Below are 19,904 nucleotides of genomic sequence, written 5' to 3'. Positions count from 1 at the left end.
TGGAGATATTATTTCACATAGAATTAAAAAGAATGGATAATTATTCCTAAACACCATAAGAGCTAATGATGAGTAAAATGTTCTAGATTTAATGAAAGAAAATAACTAATGACAATTGCAATCTGAGAGAGCTATTCTTCTAACATAAAGTGCATTGGTTGATCTATCACCTTAACTGTGTACCCTGTAGAGTCTGGATACCTGCACAAAGCTGTGCTCTTGAAGAACGGAGCACACATCATTGAGGAGATCCAAGTGTTTCATCAACCTCAGCTGGTTAAAAACCTCCTGCTGTCAGTCACTAAGGTACCATCACTTCAGAGAACAACCATCGATGTGTGATTGAATTTAATCCATTTCATACTCTGACAATAAATGTGACTCCATAAACACAATCTTACTCTTTGAGCCATTAAACCAGGTTCCTTGGTTATGACCCCTGTAGTGCTAATGTTAATTACAAGTGACTGGTGAGACACAGATGGTGTTTTAGACCACTCCCATCACACTGCTCAGCCAATTAGAGTCCAGCTCTTCACGACAGGCAGATGGAGACTTGATTTTATGTGTTTTGAGTATATAATTCTGTGAATTGTTTGTTAAAGAAACAGAAACTGTTAAAGTGTTCAAACTGATTGTGTGTTACTGACCCACGAGCTGTAGTCGGCTGTGATTGAATTAGATCTGCAAGAGGTTTTCTAATCTAGTGCCTTTGTTTAGAAGCTAAAGGAATTACTTCAGAACAGCCATCAACTGTTAAAACAGCTTTTCTGAAAGTTGTAATAGAATAGAATATTAAGCTTAATTAAATAAATATCTGTTAGTTAACCTAATTTAGAGTACATGATATTAAGCTTAATTAAATAAATATCTGTTAGTTAACCTAATTCAGAGTACATGAGACAGTCTAAATATATTTAAAGTAGATTTACTGAAGAAAAGTCATAAGGGTCCCTAGTTACAGCTTAATTTTTTACATAGTAATTTAATTTATTAAAGGTATTGCAAATGAATTGACTTTGCAAGAAAGAGTGTAAAGCATGAGTGTAATTGTCTCTGTCCCAGGGTGCAGTGCTGATAGGCTCTTCAGAAGGAGTCGTTTCAGTACCCGTGTCCAACTGCTCGTACTACTGGAGCTGTGCTGAGTGTGTTTTAGCCAGAGACCCTTTCTGCGGCTGGGACCCTGTGATGAGACTCTGCACAGACATGCACACTCATGACCATCTGTAAGTATCATCACCGCCAAGTGTATTCATATCTAACATTATACTGACTCTGTTAAATATGGGGTTAGTGTAATGCGCTTTTATTCCAGATTTTAGCATTCACACTGATTAGGTTACATCAGAAAACTGTGTGCATTCATAACTGCATAGTTGGGCATAAAGCTGTTCTTTGTTATTAATGCCTTCTTTCATTGCTCTTCACAGTGTCCAGGATGTAGATGAGGGAAATGTTTCTGCGCAGTGTACATATGTGTCCTCCAGGTCACGCTCTGGCCAGTCCCAGACCTCCTCAAGTGAGTACAGTTCATGCATCAACGTATAAATGATTTCTAACCTACAGTCTCATGCATCATTTATGCTTATAAATAAACGTTTTTAATCATGTATAATTAAAATAATCATACATGATAATTAATCAGTTGCAGCTGCAAATCTTGTACTTGGCTAGCTCAGTAACAGTGCCTGAAATATTATCCCACCAATTGTGGGATGAGAAGGTGGAAACAGAGAACGGTCAAAGTGATGCAAATATCCTTACATATCAGGTGTGTCATACTCTTAAAATACTCAGGTTTTGGCTTTGTCTGCGCTGCACAGACTGATTGTTGTTTGACATCGCAGTACAGTGAAAGCTATAGAGAGCAGACGCTCCTTATGCTTTGGAAGCGCTCTCACTGTATTTTGATGTCATACACTGTTCGGTCTGCGCAGAACTGTTAAAGTCTGACACACCTGATATGTAAGGATATTTGCATCACTTTGACCGTTCTCTGTTTCCACCACCTCATCCCACAATTGGTTTATCATGTACAATGCCTGCATGTTATTGGTCAAATTACTTTTCAATCATTATCTTCAGCAAGTATGAAAAAAGGGGAAAACAAAGCCAAAACCTAGATATTTTAGGCAATCTAGAAATCCTGGCCAGGACGTGTCTGGGGGGAAAAAGAGCACGTATGGTCACCGTATCTTTAAGTGTGTTCAGTGCTGTTTATGGCACTTTCTACATACTTTTGACCTTTCCCACCTCCCATCCTGCATTCAATAATTAACAACAATAAAATCACTCAGCAATGTCAAAATGTTGGCAAAATCTGATTAAATATTTCATTCGTAATAATTAAACGTCAAACATTTTACACACAACTGTTACTGCCTAACTTTTCCATTATTTAAAAAATTTGCATTTCATAAACTTGTGGCATCCACGGCATTAAATATTAATAATTTCATTCCTTAACCTCAACAGCTTTTAGTGTTTTCATTTAACCCTTTTATTGTTAAAATAAAATGTATGGTAATTTATGTTAAATAAAAGTTTATCAGAAACTGCAAACCTGCATTTTGTGCCAAACTAGCCAGCCCACACTGAGTGATGGAAGAATTTAAGATAAATTTGTGACCAGTGTTGGGGAAAGTTACTTTTTAGAGTAATGCATTACAATACTGTATTACTCCATGAAAAAATTAACTAATTGCATTACTTTTATGGAAAGTAAAAGTATTGGGGAAACAAAATAACATCTTACTTAAAACAAATAAAATAAAAAAAAAATAAAAAAAAAAGTAACTTAGATATTTTGTTGTAAATTTAAAAGTAATGCGTTACTAGTTACTTGAAAAGTGATCTGATTATGTAACTTGCATTACTTGTAATGTGTTAGTCCAACACTGTTTGTGACCTCGTTGCCCATTCTAGTGTTCTTAAAAATGTCAATACTACTTTTTCTACTTCATTTTTATTATTTAATTGTAATTTTAGTGTCTGTAGTGCTTATTTCTAGGAAATAATCACAAATTAGAGTTTTTTAGTCATATAAAATGGGTTGCGAAAATTACAACCATATTAAATGTATATCTAATTTTGACCTCTCAAGGTGGACATGAAATATTTTCTGGATGTTAAGCACCTCCTTTACTGACTTTTATTTTAGAAAAGGGGCAATTTCTGTTGCAGTTTAACCTTGTTTAGTACTTAATCATATAAAGTGCTGTACATAGTATTGGTTTAACTTCATGTTCGTGTTTCCCGTGTGGTGTGAGTACTGACCCTTGACCCCTGACCTCCTCAGCTGTGTGTCCTCCAGGTGAAGTAGTGTCTGTGTCTCTAAACGAAGTAGTGCACCTGCAGTGCCCAGGAGCGTCACACCTCGCCAAACGCCACTGGGAGCGTCTCAACAGCCAGCTCTCGCCCAAAATCTACATTCAGTCAGACGACGGCAGCCTCCGCTTTGTGGTGACCCCGTCCACCCTGGGACACTACCTGTGCCAGTCTGTGGAGAACGGCTACACCCAAACACTGGTCGTCTATCACGTTAAGCAGAAGAGCAGCCCCACCCTCCTACCAGCCACCCCGAACCGCCCACACATCACCCCGTCCACCGAAGCAGGAAATAAAACCCCTGTCCTCACTCCCAGACTCACTGCACCCAAACAGACGGAGCCGAGGCCTAAACCAGAGGATGTGCATCCTACAGTCCCACTCAAAGATTCGCCGGTGGCCACGACGCACAAAAGCAGGAACTTTACTCGATTGCTTGGCACGGACAAGGAAAACTCCCGAATGACTGAGGCTGGTGAAAACCTCCAGCAAGCGGACAAGCCCAGCTACTTTCAGGAGCTAGTGGTGGTGTCCGTTCTGTTAGCCCTGTGCGTCAGCGCCTTGCTAATGATCGCTGTTAAGAGATTCAGGCACCTTTATCACGGCAGGACGGTCCCGCAAGCTGCTTCCTCTCGTAGGGACACCGAGAATGGTGGATGTGCAACACCCCAGGAGAGGGAGTCTCTCAGAGGACACTCACCTCATCTGGAAAAGCGAAACGGACAAGCTTTTAACGGACAGGCACATGATGGCAAATCTCCCATCACACTCCGCAACAGTTTGCTGAACAGCTCGAATGGTCACCTGCCCAACACACCCATGTGATGTGCTCGTCTAGTTTTCTAGGTTCACTATTAAACTCTTTTCTGAGCCAAATTGGGCTTCTGCAGTCGAGTCCTGTCGCTAAACCACTTTGCAGTTGCAGAGGAAAAAAATAAACTGATAAAAACGGCACATTGGACCTTTTTACAAACCTTTTTTTGGAGCTGTACGACTCAGATCTCTGTGTACTAGTGTACATTTTTCAGGTTGTTAATATTTAAGCTGTTATTTATGTGACAACTGTTTGTTTCAGTCTAAAGTGTATCAGATTTTATGCCCCTCTATAATCACTTCAAGGTCAATTTAAGTGAAATATATAAATGGTCACTTAAAGATTTTCATTGATCAACATTTTTTATTGACATCAGAAACTGTTCAATCAGTTACTTTTTTAAATATTATATTACAAATTTGGATGGACCTAAAAATCTAAGGTTAATAAAATTACCTAAAAGAGGCAGCTTCACTTCAATTAAACTGATCATCTGCCAATTTCAATTTCAACAACTTGAAATTTCCTATTTTCCGTTCTGATAAGTTCTTTCGACGTTGTTCAGAGTTGCTATATCGCACATCTTTTTTTAGTCTTTGCCTTCCAGTTTTTGAAATTTTAAGACGAGGTACATGTCTGTCTAACTTTTTCCTTTCATAGTCTTTAAAAGGACAGTTCACCCAAAAATTAAAGTTCTGTCATTTATTTAACGTAATGTTGGTAACCAAACAGTTTCCATTTCCATTAACCTCTATTCTATTGTACTGCTACTCAATGGGACTAGAAACGATTTGGTTAACTGCATTTTATTTTAATTTGGAGAAACTCATACAGGTTTTGGAATGACATGAGGGTGAATAAATGTCAGATTTATCATTTTTGGGCAAATTGTGCCTTGAATGTTGCACCAATGAAAAAAAAAATGCTTTCAAAGATGTTTTTCAAGTGGTTTAATTTAAATAAGGGAAGTCGTGGCCTAATGGTTAGAGAGTCGGACTCCCAATCGAAAGGTTGTGAGTTCGAGTCCCGGGCCAGCAGGAATTATGGGTGGGGGGAGTGCATGTACAGTTCTCTCTCCACCTTCAATACCACGACTTAGGTGCCCTTGAGCAAGGCATCGAACCCCCAACTGCTCCCCGGGCGCCGCAGCATAAATGGATGCCCACTGCTCCGGGTGTGTGTTCACAGTGTGTGTGTGTGTGTTCACTGCTCTGTGTGTGTGCATTTCGGATGGGTTAAATGCAGAGCACAAATTCTGAGTATGGGTCACCATACTTGGCTGAATGTCACTTCACTTCACTTTATTTTTTTATAAGTATTTTGTGTAACGCATATAAAAATTGTGCTGATTAGTAATGTGCAAGTATGGGTAGATGTTTTTCTATCATTTCTGTGTCAACATAAGAACATCTCAATATGAAAATAATATTAAGAAGTGTTTTGGTACGTTTGACCTGTTACAGATCTCCGACTGCTTGCTTCCTTTAATATTTACCACTCTGTCCTAACGGCAAAATGGCTCCAAAGGTGTGTGTGTTTTGCCTTTGCACAGCAGTATATTGGGCCTGATTGTAGCTATTCCAATATATTGGAAGTGACCTGAACTCAGCCTGTGGTTTGTCACCGAACGGTACGGATTTGAAGTCTTCATTCTGGGGAAATCACTTGTGAATTGTGATATTGCCAAATGTATGTTTTATAATCAAGTGACAGAGAACGTTCTGTCTGGTGGTTCAAAGTCTTATATTCTTATATTCTGTTAGTCTTTAGCTGGATAAGCGAGTCCAATCGAAGCCCAATATGTGAAGCCTGTCACAGGACTAGATGCATTCTTCTGCACGCCACTGTTTTTGAAAGATTCTGTTTATTTTTTTATGGTTTGAAAATAAAAGATACAGATTTAAAGTGTTTGAAATGTTTCTTAATTTTTTTCCCCACTAGCTGGCAGCATATGACAAAAAAATGTACGCAAAGCTGAATTTTCAGCATCATTCCTCCAGTCTCAGTGACTCATGATCCTTCAGAAATCATACTAATACACTGATTTGCTGCTTGAATGAATTGATGCTCATTAATTTTATATTTTTTCTTATTAATGTTGTTGTGTTAAGGTTCAGGATTCTTTGATTAATTGAAAGTTCAGTACTATATATATATATATATATATATATATATATATATATATATATGTGTGTGTGTATATATATGTGTATATATGTACATTCATTTTTTCTCCTTTTTATTTTACTGTCACTGTTGATTAAAGTGCTCATGCTAAATACAAGTAGGCCTTTTTTCTCACTCCAAACTTATGAATAGTAGTGTAACAGAAATATATATATATATATATTTTTTTTTATAAAATGCTATTATAGAAATATAGTATTTCTATAATAATCCTGAACCTTTCCACTAAAATATGACATTGATAATAAATCAGTATATTAGAATGATTTCTGAAGGATCATGTGACACTGAAGATAGGAGTAATGATTTTGATCAAAGGAATAAATTAAATTTTAACCTATATGATTAATATCAAATAGTAATTATATTGTAATAATATTAAACAATGTTAATGTTTTACTGTATTTTTGATCTAATATCTGCTGTCTTGGAGCATAAGAGACGAACATGAAATAAAATCTTGATTATTCCAAACTTTTAACCAGCAATGTTAATGAATTGTGCTCGGAATAATAGTTTTAGCCTGGCACAGACTATAAAATCAATTAGCAGAAAAGAAATACAAATGCATTTATGTCTGAAACGTAAGATATTGTTTATTTAACTGCAACTGCTGTTCTACAAGAAGTATCAGTCGTGCTGCTGATATTCAGAATGGAAGAAAATAAAAATAAAATAATAATATATAGTAAAGGTTACACGACAAACGTTTCGCGCCGCGCCGCATCTCTCGAGTCTGCGTCCATATCGGCGCGTCGCGTCGCGTCCGCCGCCGCCTCTCACTGCGGTACTGCGCGTCAGCCGCGCGTCACACGCCCTGAGAATTAACTAGTTGTTTCCCTTCAACCGCGACGCGGATTAAATAACTGATGCTGCACTTTTGCCTTTAAAGAATAAAAGCCGAATCAACGCGTTTCCCTTGAGCTGCAGAGGTAAGTGACATCACACGTGTGTTTGAAGGAATCTCGATTTGGGGCAGGACGCGTAAGCGCGAGCGACTCCACCTTTATATGTATGACAGCCTGAAGGTTACACGTCTTCTGGATTTGGGGATCAGTTAGACAAAACGTCAATGTGGTGTTATTAAAGCGTTATTCGTGGCCTGGTTATGCTCAGAAATAAAGTTGCATGTGTCATAGTGCGGGACAACGCGGATGTGAAGAAACGATGAAAATGCACATTTTGCCCTGCGTCTTTTTTTGGCTGCTCCTCTTACCTTCAATGCCAAGAAACCATTTAATATATCATTCGTTAAACATATGAAATACCTGTAAATGATAAAAACTGCAAAGACTCAGAAATGTGTAAAGACTCACTCTTAAAATGTTAGCATCATTATACAGATTTAAAGTGGTCTAGTGAAATATCTAATTCTGTATGCAGTAGATACTGGAAGCAATATTAAGGGTTCCTCAGACTGACACACTTGCGAAACCCTCTGGAGATTTTTATAGAGCTCTTTTGTAGATGGATTAAATATCATAAATCTACTTCAATATCTAGTGCCTAAAACCTCTCCCTATGGAGTTTTTGTAACTTGAGGACATGATTTGATTCCTCAGAGAGGCTGTCCTATTTGAAAAGATGTCTAGACACTCTTCAGAGAGGGTTCAGAGGGATGTATAAATTACTGGTTTCCATTATCTTTCATGTCAGATTAGACTTGTCCTTTTTTTTCTTTCTTTTGTTGTAAAAAATCATCTTGTCTTGTGGTACAATACCCGCTCTTTACAAAAAGTTAAAGGGACAGTCCACCTATAAATTAACACTCAATCATCAATTTATTTTAACAAACAAAATGTAACAAAATTTTAGTTCCCATTGACTTCCATCATATTGAGAAAAAAAAAAAAAAAATATATATATATATATATATATATATATATGATGGAACTCAAAGGGAACCAAAACTGTTCGGTTACTAACATTCCTCAAAATATCTCCTCAAGTTTATAAAAATATGAATGTGATTAAATGATGACAGAATATTCATTTTTAGGTGAACTATCTTTTAATAGTTAACCTAATAGACAACCTTTTATAGTAGACAAATATATAAAGCTTTAAACTAAACCCTAGTTATGTCTACAGTGATCTCAGATTGACAGTATCTTATTGAGCAAAAATATCAAAATTCAGATTTTGAGCCAATTTGCAGGTCCCATTGATCACTCTCATACGGCTTATGAGGTTGGGTTATAGAAAATAGAATTATTGACATAAAAATAACAAAGAGTAGTTAAAGTCATATTTATTTATATAGCGCTTTATACAATACAGAATGTTTCAAAACTGCTCCACAGGAATAAAGAGGAAATTAGTAGCATTATAAAGTTTCAACAATTATAAAACTAGTTAACTTTTAGATGTAAATCAGCTCTATAGAGGATAAATGCCATTATTTGGGTCAAGTGAGTCACGTGGTTCGATTCAGTTCAATGGCAGCGTCAATATTACAGTTTATCAAATTACGAAACTAATTCTATCCAGCTATACAGCAGCTCTAAAGAAGACAATAGTGTCATTATTCAGATAAGTTGACTTTAACCATGATTCAGTTCTATTCAGTAATTTCCTTATTAATGAAACGACTCCACTGAAGACAACAGCCGCATTATCCATTTCTGTTTAGTTCTCATCCAGTTGTGTCAGTGTTACAGTCAAATACATCATATTTCTGAAAGTTAATCAAGTTTCAAGTTTTTATTTATTTATATAGCACATTTAAAAACAGCAAACAGGGCTGACCAAAGTGCTGAACAATACACAAGATACAAAGCAAGGACATAACCACACATTCATGACAAAAGCTCACAATGTATTAAAAGCTAAAGAAAAGAAGTAGGTTTTAAGAGAGGATTTAAAAACAGTTAGAGATTGAGCCGCTCTGATGTAAAATGGAAGGCTGTTCCACAGCCTAGGGCCAGCAATCGCAAAGGCTCTGTCTCCTCTATTCTTTAACCGTGATCTGGGGACAGACAAAAGTTTCTGGTCACCAGACCTCAGATTTCGTGTGGGATTATGTGGACAGAGAAGCTCGGACAAATAGCTTGGTGCCAGATTATTTACGGATTTAAAAACAAAGATAAGAATTTTAAATTCAATTCTAAAATGCACTGGTAGCCAATGCAGCGATTTTAAAATAGGTGAAACATGATCAAATTTGCGTTTTCTTTTGAGGAACTTTGCAGCAGCATTCTGGACTAATTGGAGACGAGCAATAGAGTGTTTGGGTATGCCATAGTAGAGGGAGTTGCAATAATCCAACCGCGATGTAATGAGTGCATGGACAGCAATCTCTAAGGTTTTCTCAGAAAGAGAGGATCTAATCTTAGAGAGAAGACGTAGCTGGAAAAAACAAGAACTAATCACCGCATTAATTTGTTTTTCAAATTTGAAGTTCTGATCCCAGAAAACACCTAGGTTTTTAATGCAAGATGAAGCTGGAGAGAGGTGATCCAGATCAATGTTACTGCTATCAAAGTTGTCATGGGGGCCAAAGACTATAACCTCAGTTTTGGATTCATTCTGAAATAAGAAGTTTTGAGAAAACCACATTTTTACTTCTTCTAGGCATGCAAAAAGAGATTTCAGAGCAGTATCTTTGTTGCGTTTCAGAGGCAAATAAATTTGTGTATCATCTGCATAGCAGTGAAATGATACACCATGCTTTCTGAAAATGGAGCCCAGAGGAAGTAAATACAGGGAAAAAAGAATGGGTGCGAGAATAGACCCCTGCGGCACTCCACAGGAGAGTTGAACAGGCGAGGAAGAAAAATTACCAAGTTTAACAGAGAAACTTCTATTTGTTAGATATGATTTAAACCAACTGAGAACAGTTCCCTGGATGCCCACAAGATATTCTAGTCGGGATAAAAGAGTTTTATGATCAACTGTATCAAAAGCCGAGGTTAAGTCTAGCAGTATTAGGATCACTGAGTCACCAGCGTCAGTCGCTAACAGTATATCATTAGAGACCCTTAATAAAGCAGATTCGGTGCTGTGCAGAGGCTTAAAACCAGACTGGAAAGTTTCAAGAATTTGATTTGAGCTAAGAAAAGACTGGAGTTGATTAAGAACCGTTTTCTCCAATGCTTTTGTAATAAAAGGTAGTGTCGAGATCCTCAAGTGAAGGTTTCTTGAGAAGAGGTGTAACAGTAGCTTGTTTTAGGCTATCAGGGATAGTCCCTGTGCTCAAGCATTTATTCACAAAAGACACCAAACTTGTTCCAACTGAATCAAAAATTTGTTTCAAAATATGGGGAGAAAGAACATCAAGAGAGCAGAAGGAAGGTTTCAAGTGATCAACAATTTCTCTGAGAGACAGAAGAGAAACTGGGTCAAAGACGCTCCATATGGCTGAAGAACAACCCAGTTCAGGCGAGACAATAGCAGAAGGTTGTAACTGAGATCTTAGAGAGGTGATCTTCTCACAGAAAAACCTTGAGAAACCTTCACATAATGATACTGAGGGGTTTGAAATCACATTTACAGGAGGATTTAGAGCAGAATTTAACACAGAAAATAAGGCTTTTGAACTGTGATGTTTTTTTTAAATTAAATTAGAAAAAATACTTAGACTTAGCAGACATCATGGCTTTCTGAAAAGCTCTGAGGGAGTTTTTCAGCATTTCATAAGAAACTTGAAGCTTATCACTTTTCCATTTAAGTTCTAAGTTCTGCTCTTCTACATGCTCGCCTCAGAGAGCGGATGGTATCATTGAGCCATGGTTCAGTCTTAGGTTTTGACTTCTTAGTTATTAAAGGAGCAGTGGTATTTAAAACCTCGGAGCATACAGTATTGAACAGACTAAGATGTTCTTCAGCATCCAAGTCAGGTAAGGGTGACTCCAGGGACAGAGACAGACACACCTCATTAAAGGTGTTAGTGAATTCATCACGGAAACAGGGAGAAAAGGAACGAGTCCATTGTGAAGTAGGAGTAATGTGCGATCTTGAAGGAGGAAAGGACATAGAAAACAGTACAGGCATATGATCAGAGATCAGAGTGTCAAAAACCTGAACATCAGTAACGGAAATGCCATGTGAGAGTACCAGGTCCAGAGTATGACCACGAGTATGAGTGGGATCTTTCACCCACTGAACCATGTTAAATGAATTGATGAGATTTAAAAACTCCATTGTTAGAGGTTTTGACTGACAGCACACATGAATATTAAAGTCCCCTAGCAGAAGAATATTGCTGTAATTAGTTACACATTCACCTATAAAAGCAGTAAATTCACTCATAAAATCTTTCACTAGGTGAGGGGGGCGATACAACAGCGCTAACAAAACAGGATCGTCAAATTCCAGTCGCAACAGCTGTACGTCAAAGCTACTGTAGATTGTAGACGGAACAGAGCGACGGTAACTACTAAAAGTGTTTTTTAAAATCACCGCTAGACCACCCCCGCGGCCAGAAGAGCGCGGAGAGTTAAAGAATGTGCAGCCTGCCGGAATCAGCTCAGCAAAAGGACTTAAATCACCAATCTTCGTCCAAGTTTCTGTGATGCACATAAAATCCAATGCGTGGGTAGTAAAAAAGTCATTTAAGATGAACGTCTTATTGACAAGCGGCCGAGCATTAATCAGAGCCATCCTGGAAGGTGCCGATGCAGAGATCGCGGGAGAGAAGACTCTATTCAAGGATCGAAGATTTTGTAGATTAGCTCCACCGCGGCGAACACGGATCGGAGGGTAGCAGGGGATCGTCGAATAAGAGTCCTGGAGAGTGGTCCGAAGCCAGCGAACAGGTGGATCGAGCAAACGCCAACCAGCAGCACATCGGCCAACGCCTAGATTCCACGTCGTCATGGAGACGAAGCTGGATGCGCGGGTGGTGCGGCCAGCGTGTAGCGCCATTTTCAGTTTGACAGCAACTCCTCCGCGCTTGCCGCGTCTCCTGCGGCGCTTTCTGCGGGGAACACCATGATGCCAATTACGTAGATACTCTGGAATATCCCAGGTAGAGTTTGGAGAGCAGGATTGTGAACCAGCCACAGAGCTTTTTAACTCTGGGTTATATGTGGCCACGAAAGAGTCTCGAATATCCAGAAGTAACTGGCGGTCATAAACCAGAAGCGAGTAGCAGTTTGATGCAGATAGAAGCACAAAAATAGCACAAAGTAGCAGAGACATCAGACGGCATGCCACGTACACCGGCGCCATCTTTTCTGAAACAGTTCCTGAAAAGCTAATATTCTTTTAAGCCCCTTTTCAAGCACAAAAGTGATATGATGATAGTTTTTATGTTCACTTTGTCAGTTTACGTTTAGTAACGATAAATAACTATGGCTGCTTTACAAGTCATTAAACACATATTTGAGATTGTAGGTTATGAGTTCAAGAATAGTCCACTGAAAGCATTTATCTAATTTGATAACTGCATCCCTGGACCTATGGGCCTCACAAAATACCATTTCTCAAAAGCAGTAACCTTTTAATGGTCTATCAAGCACAAATGACACCATGAGCGTGACCTTTTTCAAGGTGAATATGATTTAATGTTTAGTCATCCATATTTCTGTCCAGCTCACGCTTTTTCATTCTGTCCTGCACTGTCCTCATCCTCTTCTCTTTCTGTCTCAAACGGATTCTCTGATATTAGCATAGCAAGGCCTCAAACTGACTGACATTAGCATGGGCATGGAGAGTCAGGGCCTTCTGCGCCCTGCAGGAAACCTGACCCCAAATCAGGTCCAGACATTTCAGAAGGTGGAGCCGAAAGCACTGGGGGTGAGTGTCACATTCACTGCGACAAATCTCACACCAAATCCAGGAAAACATGCACAGGAATATCTTCCAAATACCAGATGTCCAGTTATTTCGCAAAAGCCATTTTTTTGAACACCGTGAACAATATAAAAGCATGACGTTTATTGCACGGAATGGCTTTGTAATAACTGAATTTTGAAAAGTCTGAAGTTATCCAGAGTTTCAAAAGACAGACCTCATAACTGAATCTTTAAAATCAAATTTTCTTGTATAAAACCATTGAAATGGCCTTTTTGGCAGCCTGTCGAGTTCATTGAGCTGGTTGTTGTGTTGGTTCAGTCCATTCAGATCATCATCGCAGTCTTGTGCTTGTGTCTGAGCATCACCATTCTTCAGCTCTATGAAGAGGTTCACTTCTCTCCTGATCTCATTGTTGTGGTAGTGATCGTTGTTCAGGTAAGCCGAATTTCCTCATGGACTTTAAAGCAGAATGTTTAATCTGAGATGAATCCAGTTGTCACTAAGGATGTTGCAAACTTCAGTGATTCTCTTGTTATCAGTTGCTTGTGTCTGGATCCATTTTAATCCACGCTGGAAGGTTCCCGTCTCTGTTCTGGGTGAGTACAAGTTCAAGGCTTGCCGAATCAATGAAACTACCAACCTACTCACGACTCTGAACCCTCTCTAGTCAGCCTGTTTACAATTTCCATAAGTTGTCTTGTCTTGTTTTGTTTTGGAGCAGATTGTGAAGGTTTAATGCTTGTGCATAATTGATCAAAATTAGTTCTGTAGAAAAACATGGGTTTTGTCAATTTATGATTTTCTTAAAAGCTGTTTTAAGTTATGCTTTGTGTTTTGTTATCTAATTTGGGATTTTGGAGCAGACAGTGAATGTTTAATGTTTATGCATACATGATTGAAAAAGTACAACTAGATTAGGAAGCAAGCAACAGTATAGAAGAGTTTTTGTGTAAGTGCATTAGTTAAAGACTGTATTTAAGTGTGGTAGTTAAGTGCTTGCAGAAGAGGTGTTTCTTCATCTGCTTTTTGAAAGATGTGATGGTCTCAGCAGTTCTGGTGGTAGTTGGAAGAGGATGTGTTTGGTTTTGGAGCCAACAATTACATAATTACATATCCATCACACATGTGAACTAATTGAAATCTGTCAAGCTTCCGTCTATACAAAGAGAAAAGAGAGTTTACTGGGGAGTTTTGATCTAGCCCCTTCACTATTCCACTTGTGTACTTCCATTTGTGTTATTTCATAGTTTGATGACTCTCAAAATGTGTAAAAATAATCATCTTACAGAAATATGTGCATTCAAACTGTTGACTGGTATTTTCTTTCAGTGTTTTTCCAGTACTGCATGAAATGAAAATGCCATTTAATTTTTCAGTGTTTTATCAAATGACAGTAAATGAGGTGTAGAGTAACTTCTGTCCCATCATGTGAAGGTGAAAGCCACACTGGTGTCTCACCTGGTCAGTGCAGCGTTCTCCACTGCTGTTCTTATGCTGCTGTCCCGTCACCTGCCGTACCGTCAGGACACGTACCACTGTGAGCATTGCAGGAGACTGGAGATCTATGCTGTGGTGAGCTCACACATCTGCTACTCTCTGCAGCTGAGTGCCTTGCATTATGGGAAGATGGGTTTGCCTGTTTCTGCACACACATACACACATATATATATAGACCTGTAGATCTGTATGCATACAGTATATTGAAACTGAATGCATGTGGGTGAGTTTTGGGTGCATTGGGAAGGATAAAAAAACTGTAAAGTGGGTATGATGTGTTGAACTGGCCACATCAAATTTCTTGTTACAGTTTTTTCTTAAAGCACTTCCCTTGATGCCTTTTCAAAGGACTGTACCGAAGTGCAAAACGTAGCATCTTCAAAAGTTTCAATAAAAATCATTGTCTGTCAAAAAGCTAGGTTCATATACTTAATATGGTTGAAGAATTTTTGTGAATCTTCAGACCTGTTTGTCTGTTTGTTTGTTTTTTACATAGTCAAATTAGTTCTTTCAAAGTTTGATTTTTGTATTTTTTATTATATATATATATATATATATATATATATATATATATATATATATATATATATATATATATATATATACACTATAATTTCGGTTTGCTTGAACCTTACATTAAAAGTATACCTATCATATGATTAGACCTGTTTAATTTTGCAGCAGTGTAAGAGCATAATGAATTCAATGATTGTTTTGGAATGAAAATAAAGCTTTTAAGTTAATGTTGTTATTTAGTTCCAGAAGTACTGACTTCTGATTTGATGTGGGACTGTGTATATAACTTATACTTTATTAAACTGCTTTAAATTGAAAAGCAATTTAAGCAATTCGATTGGAAATTGAAAATGTGTAATTGTAATTGGTTTATCATAATGTTCAAATATTGAGATATATTTGTTACTGCTTTGTAATGTACATTTGATATATTTAGAATAAACAGAATAGTGTAATAACCACGATGAAACTGACCCTTTGCACTTGGTACAGACTTTTTTCCAATGAAGTAGAAAATGAATAAAATCAGTGACCTCAAGGTATTTGGACAGTAAAGTGAAACGGGTTTTTACACACAAAATATTTTAGATCTAAAATGGAAAATGCAAAGAATTTCCATAAAGAGCTAAAATATAAAATTATAAAATGGGACATTAGGAAATTGGAATTCTTTGTTTAAGGTTATTTATTTGGTTGTGTTTCATTATGTGTTTATTTATTTTTATTTTAGGGGCTGTAAATATTTGACTGAGAGGCTGCTCATGTTTATAATTTTACATTAACACTCTTTGGGCAAGATTTACTAACAGCTTGCACCTAACCCTCGTTTGGCATTAAAAACATTAGAAATGCAGTAAAGGATTAGCAATGAAAAGGCATGGACAGGGCATTTTTACACCTGACCTTAAAGCATATGCATTTGTAGGAATTTCCCTTTCAGATGCAACATTTATGAGAGGAGAGCATTTAACCCTTATGCGTTGTTGGGGACGTTTTCGTCCACTAGGGGGTAAAGTTGAGTCTTATTTTGGCCACAACTTTCTCTGTGTTTCAGCTTATGGAATGATTTTTGGTGACAAATCTTATTATGACACATATTTTAGGAAAATGCTTTTGAAAATGTTCAAAAACTTAACAATACAGTGTGGGCAAATTCACTACCCTTTCGTTATGTTCGCGGATGAAAACATCCACTAAATTAAACTGCTGTAAAAATGTATCAGATTTTTTTTTTTCTATTGTTGGTGGTTTTCCCTGTTGGGAAGAGATAAAATTTGTTATTTTTTTACAGTTGATCACTGTGGTGCCACCTTTAACCCATTAGATAGGCCTGTGCAAAAAAAGCTTAGTTTCTGACTTGTATATAGAGATATATGGAGTATAACAGCGAATTACATAACATAACGAAAGGGTAGTGAATTTGAACAATGCACAAGGGGTTAAATGAAGGTGATTTACTGATATTTCCAAAAATGGCATATATTAACCCACTTTACACCTATGCTATTAGTAGATAACACGCACCTGATTATCATTGGCTCTTGCTTGTTTGCTGCCCTATGCTAATCTGCACTGCTCTTAGTAGATTGTGTTGGTCATTATGGAATTGACAAGTTTGTGTCTGTGTTCTGTAATGTGGACTCTCACGCTAATGTGTGCTAACACCCTTAGTCTGACACCAACCAAAAACTCAATAGAGTGCGAAAAAGGCACTATGTTATTTCAGTAAGAAACATCTTTTATAATAGCAGTCCAGGTATATGTATGTCCTGTGGGGTTTGTCCCAATCTCAGAAGTCCAAAACCTTTCTGAGGGCACTGTAGTTTAAGGAAGCAAAAAAACTGTAACAGTTTTTCTAAATTGGCTAATTGGGAATGCTTGCAGCTACATTTGTATAAAAATAGCTTTATAGCTACATTTACAACATTATTTTGTCTTTTGTCTCTGCTTTTCCAAAGCAACAAAATTGTTTCAGGAAGTGCAGTTATACTGTCGAGAGAAATTGTAAAGTAAGTAATTCTTACCTTTGTGTTTGCTTTGTTTACATGAATGTTCTTAATTATATGCTGATAATGCAAGAAAGAAAAACAGATGAATTGAAAGTAACATTGTCCTTAAAAGGCTATCGTTGTTTCTTAAGGTGACAAAAATTGTGTGTTCACAATTTTTGAAAACAGTTCACGCACAAGGCATGTTTATTCAGGTAATCTGGGTCACCAATGTGACAGCATCTCAAAAAGTGGTCCAGTTTGCCTGAATTCACCCTACAGTTCAGGAGGAGCTTGTTTTTTCTTATATTTATCAAAAATGACCAGAGGCTTTGTGTATATTTGTAGGAGAGGGAATGCATGTCGCAGCAAGGTATGGGTCATTTTGAAGTCTGTGTTGTCAGTTTTGCACTTTGGGCCAGTTGTATGAAAATGCTTCAGAATGAAAGATACCTATAACTATCTGCAGTTGTGCTATGAAAAATCAGATGGTCACTCTTTGTAATCCTTTTTTAAATATTTAACAATATCTGCTTTACTGATGTGCTTGTCCACTTCCTCGAAGATTAAATCTCTCTGGCAACTTACAAACATGGACTTGAGCTTTGATGGCTGTGGTTATTATTTTATTTCTTTGTTTTTCTGTCTCTTTCGGCTGCTCTCAGCTCTTGATCGATGGCTTCTTGGCCACACTGGTTCTGTTTCTGGTGGTGGAGTTGGCGATCTGCATTGTAACCATTTTGTTTGGACTAAATGCTCTGGCTAAAGGTGGCGTGCAGGTCAGTTAAACTCATGCAAAATAAAATAGAAGGACTGAGAGAGTGTATTTCAATATATTCAATGATTACCTTATTAAATCCTTATAAAACACTTTTATATCACATAGCAGAATACTATAGACTGTTATCAATAAAATTACATCATCATCAACAAAAGCCATCTTTACACTGCAAAGATGGAGCAGAAGCTGTGTCTGACATGTATTTACTGTTTAATGCTGCTTAAAGGTGGCAGGTATTTACACAACAATTGCATAATGATATGAGTTAATAATGCCATATGGTACAATTATGGTACAAAGATGTCATCACTCTTGCTAAAACTCTGGTTATGATGAATTAAAAGAAATGTCTGTGATTGGATATAATTATGCAGTAAAAAAAAAATATTAAAAAAAAATATTTGATGCAATCTTTGTCAAGTCACCTTTATTTATATATTGCTTTTAACGATATAGATTGTAACAAAGCAAGCATGGACTTGTATGCATTTTTTGCTCTCATAAGCAGATTTAAATGTAATTCCACCATCAACACTTCGTGTAATTTTGCATTTCACTTTAATCCCGGTAGCCATAAGAGTTTATGAATTGTGAAGAGACATTTGCATCTTTTTCTTAAATTTATGGCACATTTTTGTTCATTTTGGTGGAATTTTTTGCCCAAAGCCTCTGTTTTTTCCAACCCTGCATGGTGTTTAATACATGTTAATTACTATAGCAGATTTTGTGAACTTCTATAATTGTGATACTTTTCAGAAATATATTTATTTGTATTTTTATATTTAATATGATGTAATATAATAGAGCGATGAACCCTGTTTTCCACAGCTTCCTGGTTTCAGACAGCGTGCTGCCCCATCTCGGCCTGAGGTGAGCACCCCTAGCCAACCTCAGGTACATCCAGAGCACCTGTATTGTAACATATGAGATTTCAGTTGAGATCCAAGCTTTCTTGGTTTTGGAAACCATCTAATGTAATGCTACAGCCAATCCATTGCTTCCTTGTCTTTTAACTCTCGGCTTGAATTTGTCAGCCAATCAAAGGTCTGTTTCTTTCCACTCATTCCAACCCTACAGGTGGAGGTGATGGTGCCAGAGGTGGAGCCAATGCCTGAGCGTGAGCCTGAACCCAGATCTGAGCCGACAGACGAAATCCCTAGCCCTCCCACTGAACCTCAAGTGGCCCCCATTGACTCTTTAACAGACGTTTGACGCTTCGTGCTCATGTGATCTGTATGTATATTGTATTAGAGATGAATGAGGCCTTAACAGCAAGGGTTTTGTATTTTACTGATGTATGACATCAACATGAAAAGGCTTTATAATATAGGCCATTATCATTATACTTAAAGGGACGGTTCAACCAAAAATAGAAATGAATTTACTCCCTCATGTTGTTTCAAACCTGACTTTCTTTAGTACACTGAAAATGGATGGGGACCAGGGCTGGTCAAGCAAAAAAATAAAAATAAATCACCATAAAAGCAAAAACAGGAATGGTTCATATAATGTGTGCACTATAAATCTGAAGTCATACATTTATGTCGTCCATTATAATATTGCTTGACTACTGTGATCTCGGTTCATGTTTACAAAAAGAGCAATTGAGACATCCTACTATTATTTTGCCCTTTTGCATTCCACTTAAGAAATAAACATTTATTAAAAGTTGTGGGTTTCGGAAGACATGAGGGTTAATTTACATTTTGGGGTGAACTATTGCTTTAATATTTTATTACCTGCTATAAAAGACTGCAGAGTTTCTTCAAGTCTGTCAGCTGATGTACTTAGTGTTTCCAAAGCAGCAGAGACTGATATTCATCTAATACTCAGGGTCAAACCTTGACACTAAATATTAAACCTCTGCAATTAATTTAGCCTGAACCACTGATTTCACCTTTCTTGTTTTATCTGCTATTGTTAACTTTCATCCTTTAAAAAAGAAGATAATTTTCTTTTGATGCTGTGATAAAACCACTCAAAAAGTAACTGACAAAAGAGATGTCCTCATCACCTTTTTTTCTTGCATCTGTTTGCATTATAAATCGTTATTGGT

General features: G+C 37.3%; 2 protein-coding genes across 6 annotated transcripts in view; both read left to right on the top strand.

Annotated features, from left to right (window-relative positions):
* The window catches only part of LOC132104465 (semaphorin-4A-like), a 52,262-nt gene extending 47,537 nt beyond the window's left edge, over positions 1 to 4,725 (top strand). Inside the window, exons 12-15 of one of the 2 annotated variants that reach the window (XM_059509949.1) lie at positions 191 to 306; positions 1,066 to 1,226; positions 1,431 to 1,519; positions 3,314 to 4,725. In XM_059509949.1, the coding sequence (XP_059365932.1) occupies positions 191 to 306; positions 1,066 to 1,226; positions 1,431 to 1,519; positions 3,314 to 4,152 (1,205 nt within the window). In that variant the 3' untranslated portion in view covers positions 4,153 to 4,725. Of the gene's footprint in view, positions 1 to 190; positions 307 to 1,065; positions 1,227 to 1,430; positions 1,520 to 3,298 lie in introns of both variants that reach the window. The other variant, XM_059509948.1, reaches the window with a different exon arrangement.
* A 2,413-nt stretch (positions 4,726 to 7,138) lies between these two features.
* Positions 7,139 to 19,424, top strand: LOC132104464 (uncharacterized). 4 transcript variants are annotated; one of them, XM_059509944.1, is made up of 9 exons: positions 7,139 to 7,260; positions 12,939 to 13,066; positions 13,385 to 13,501; positions 13,606 to 13,662; positions 14,501 to 14,638; positions 17,038 to 17,088; positions 17,733 to 17,846; positions 18,677 to 18,742; positions 18,926 to 19,424. In XM_059509944.1, exons 2-9 carry the CDS (start codon positions 12,971 to 12,973, stop codon positions 19,058 to 19,060), a joined length of 774 nt encoding a protein of 257 aa, XP_059365927.1. In that variant the 5' UTR covers positions 7,139 to 7,260; positions 12,939 to 12,970; the 3' UTR covers positions 19,061 to 19,424. The 4 variants fall into 4 exon arrangements, with proteins under 4 accessions (XP_059365927.1, XP_059365928.1, XP_059365929.1 ...); XM_059509945.1 differs by having other exon boundaries at positions 7,139 to 7,405; XM_059509946.1 differs by lacking the exon at positions 17,038 to 17,088.
* Positions 19,425 to 19,904: the final 480 nt, after the last annotated feature.

Source organism: Carassius carassius, chromosome 25, assembly GCF_963082965.1.
Source record: "Carassius carassius chromosome 25, fCarCar2.1, whole genome shotgun sequence".
Classification (NCBI taxonomy): domain Eukaryota; kingdom Metazoa; phylum Chordata; class Actinopteri; order Cypriniformes; family Cyprinidae; genus Carassius; species Carassius carassius.
Note: the sequence above shows the minus strand (reverse complement) of the source record. Positions and strands in the feature narration are given on the sequence as shown.

What these genes read in the sequence shown, in the direction of transcription:
- LOC132104464 (XM_059509944.1), top strand. Translation starts at nt 12,971, where the DNA reads ATGGGCATGGAGAGTCAGGGCCTTCTGCGCCCTGCAGGAAACCTGACC. An exon ending in GGTTCCCGTCTCTGTTCTGG is followed by an intron (nt 13,663 to 14,500) that starts GTGAGTACAAGT and finishes CATCATGTGAAG; the next exon opens with GTGAAAGCCACACTGGTGTC. An exon ending in TGGCTAAAGGTGGCGTGCAG is followed by an intron (nt 17,847 to 18,676) that starts GTCAGTTAAACT and finishes TGTTTTCCACAG; the next exon opens with CTTCCTGGTTTCAGACAGCG.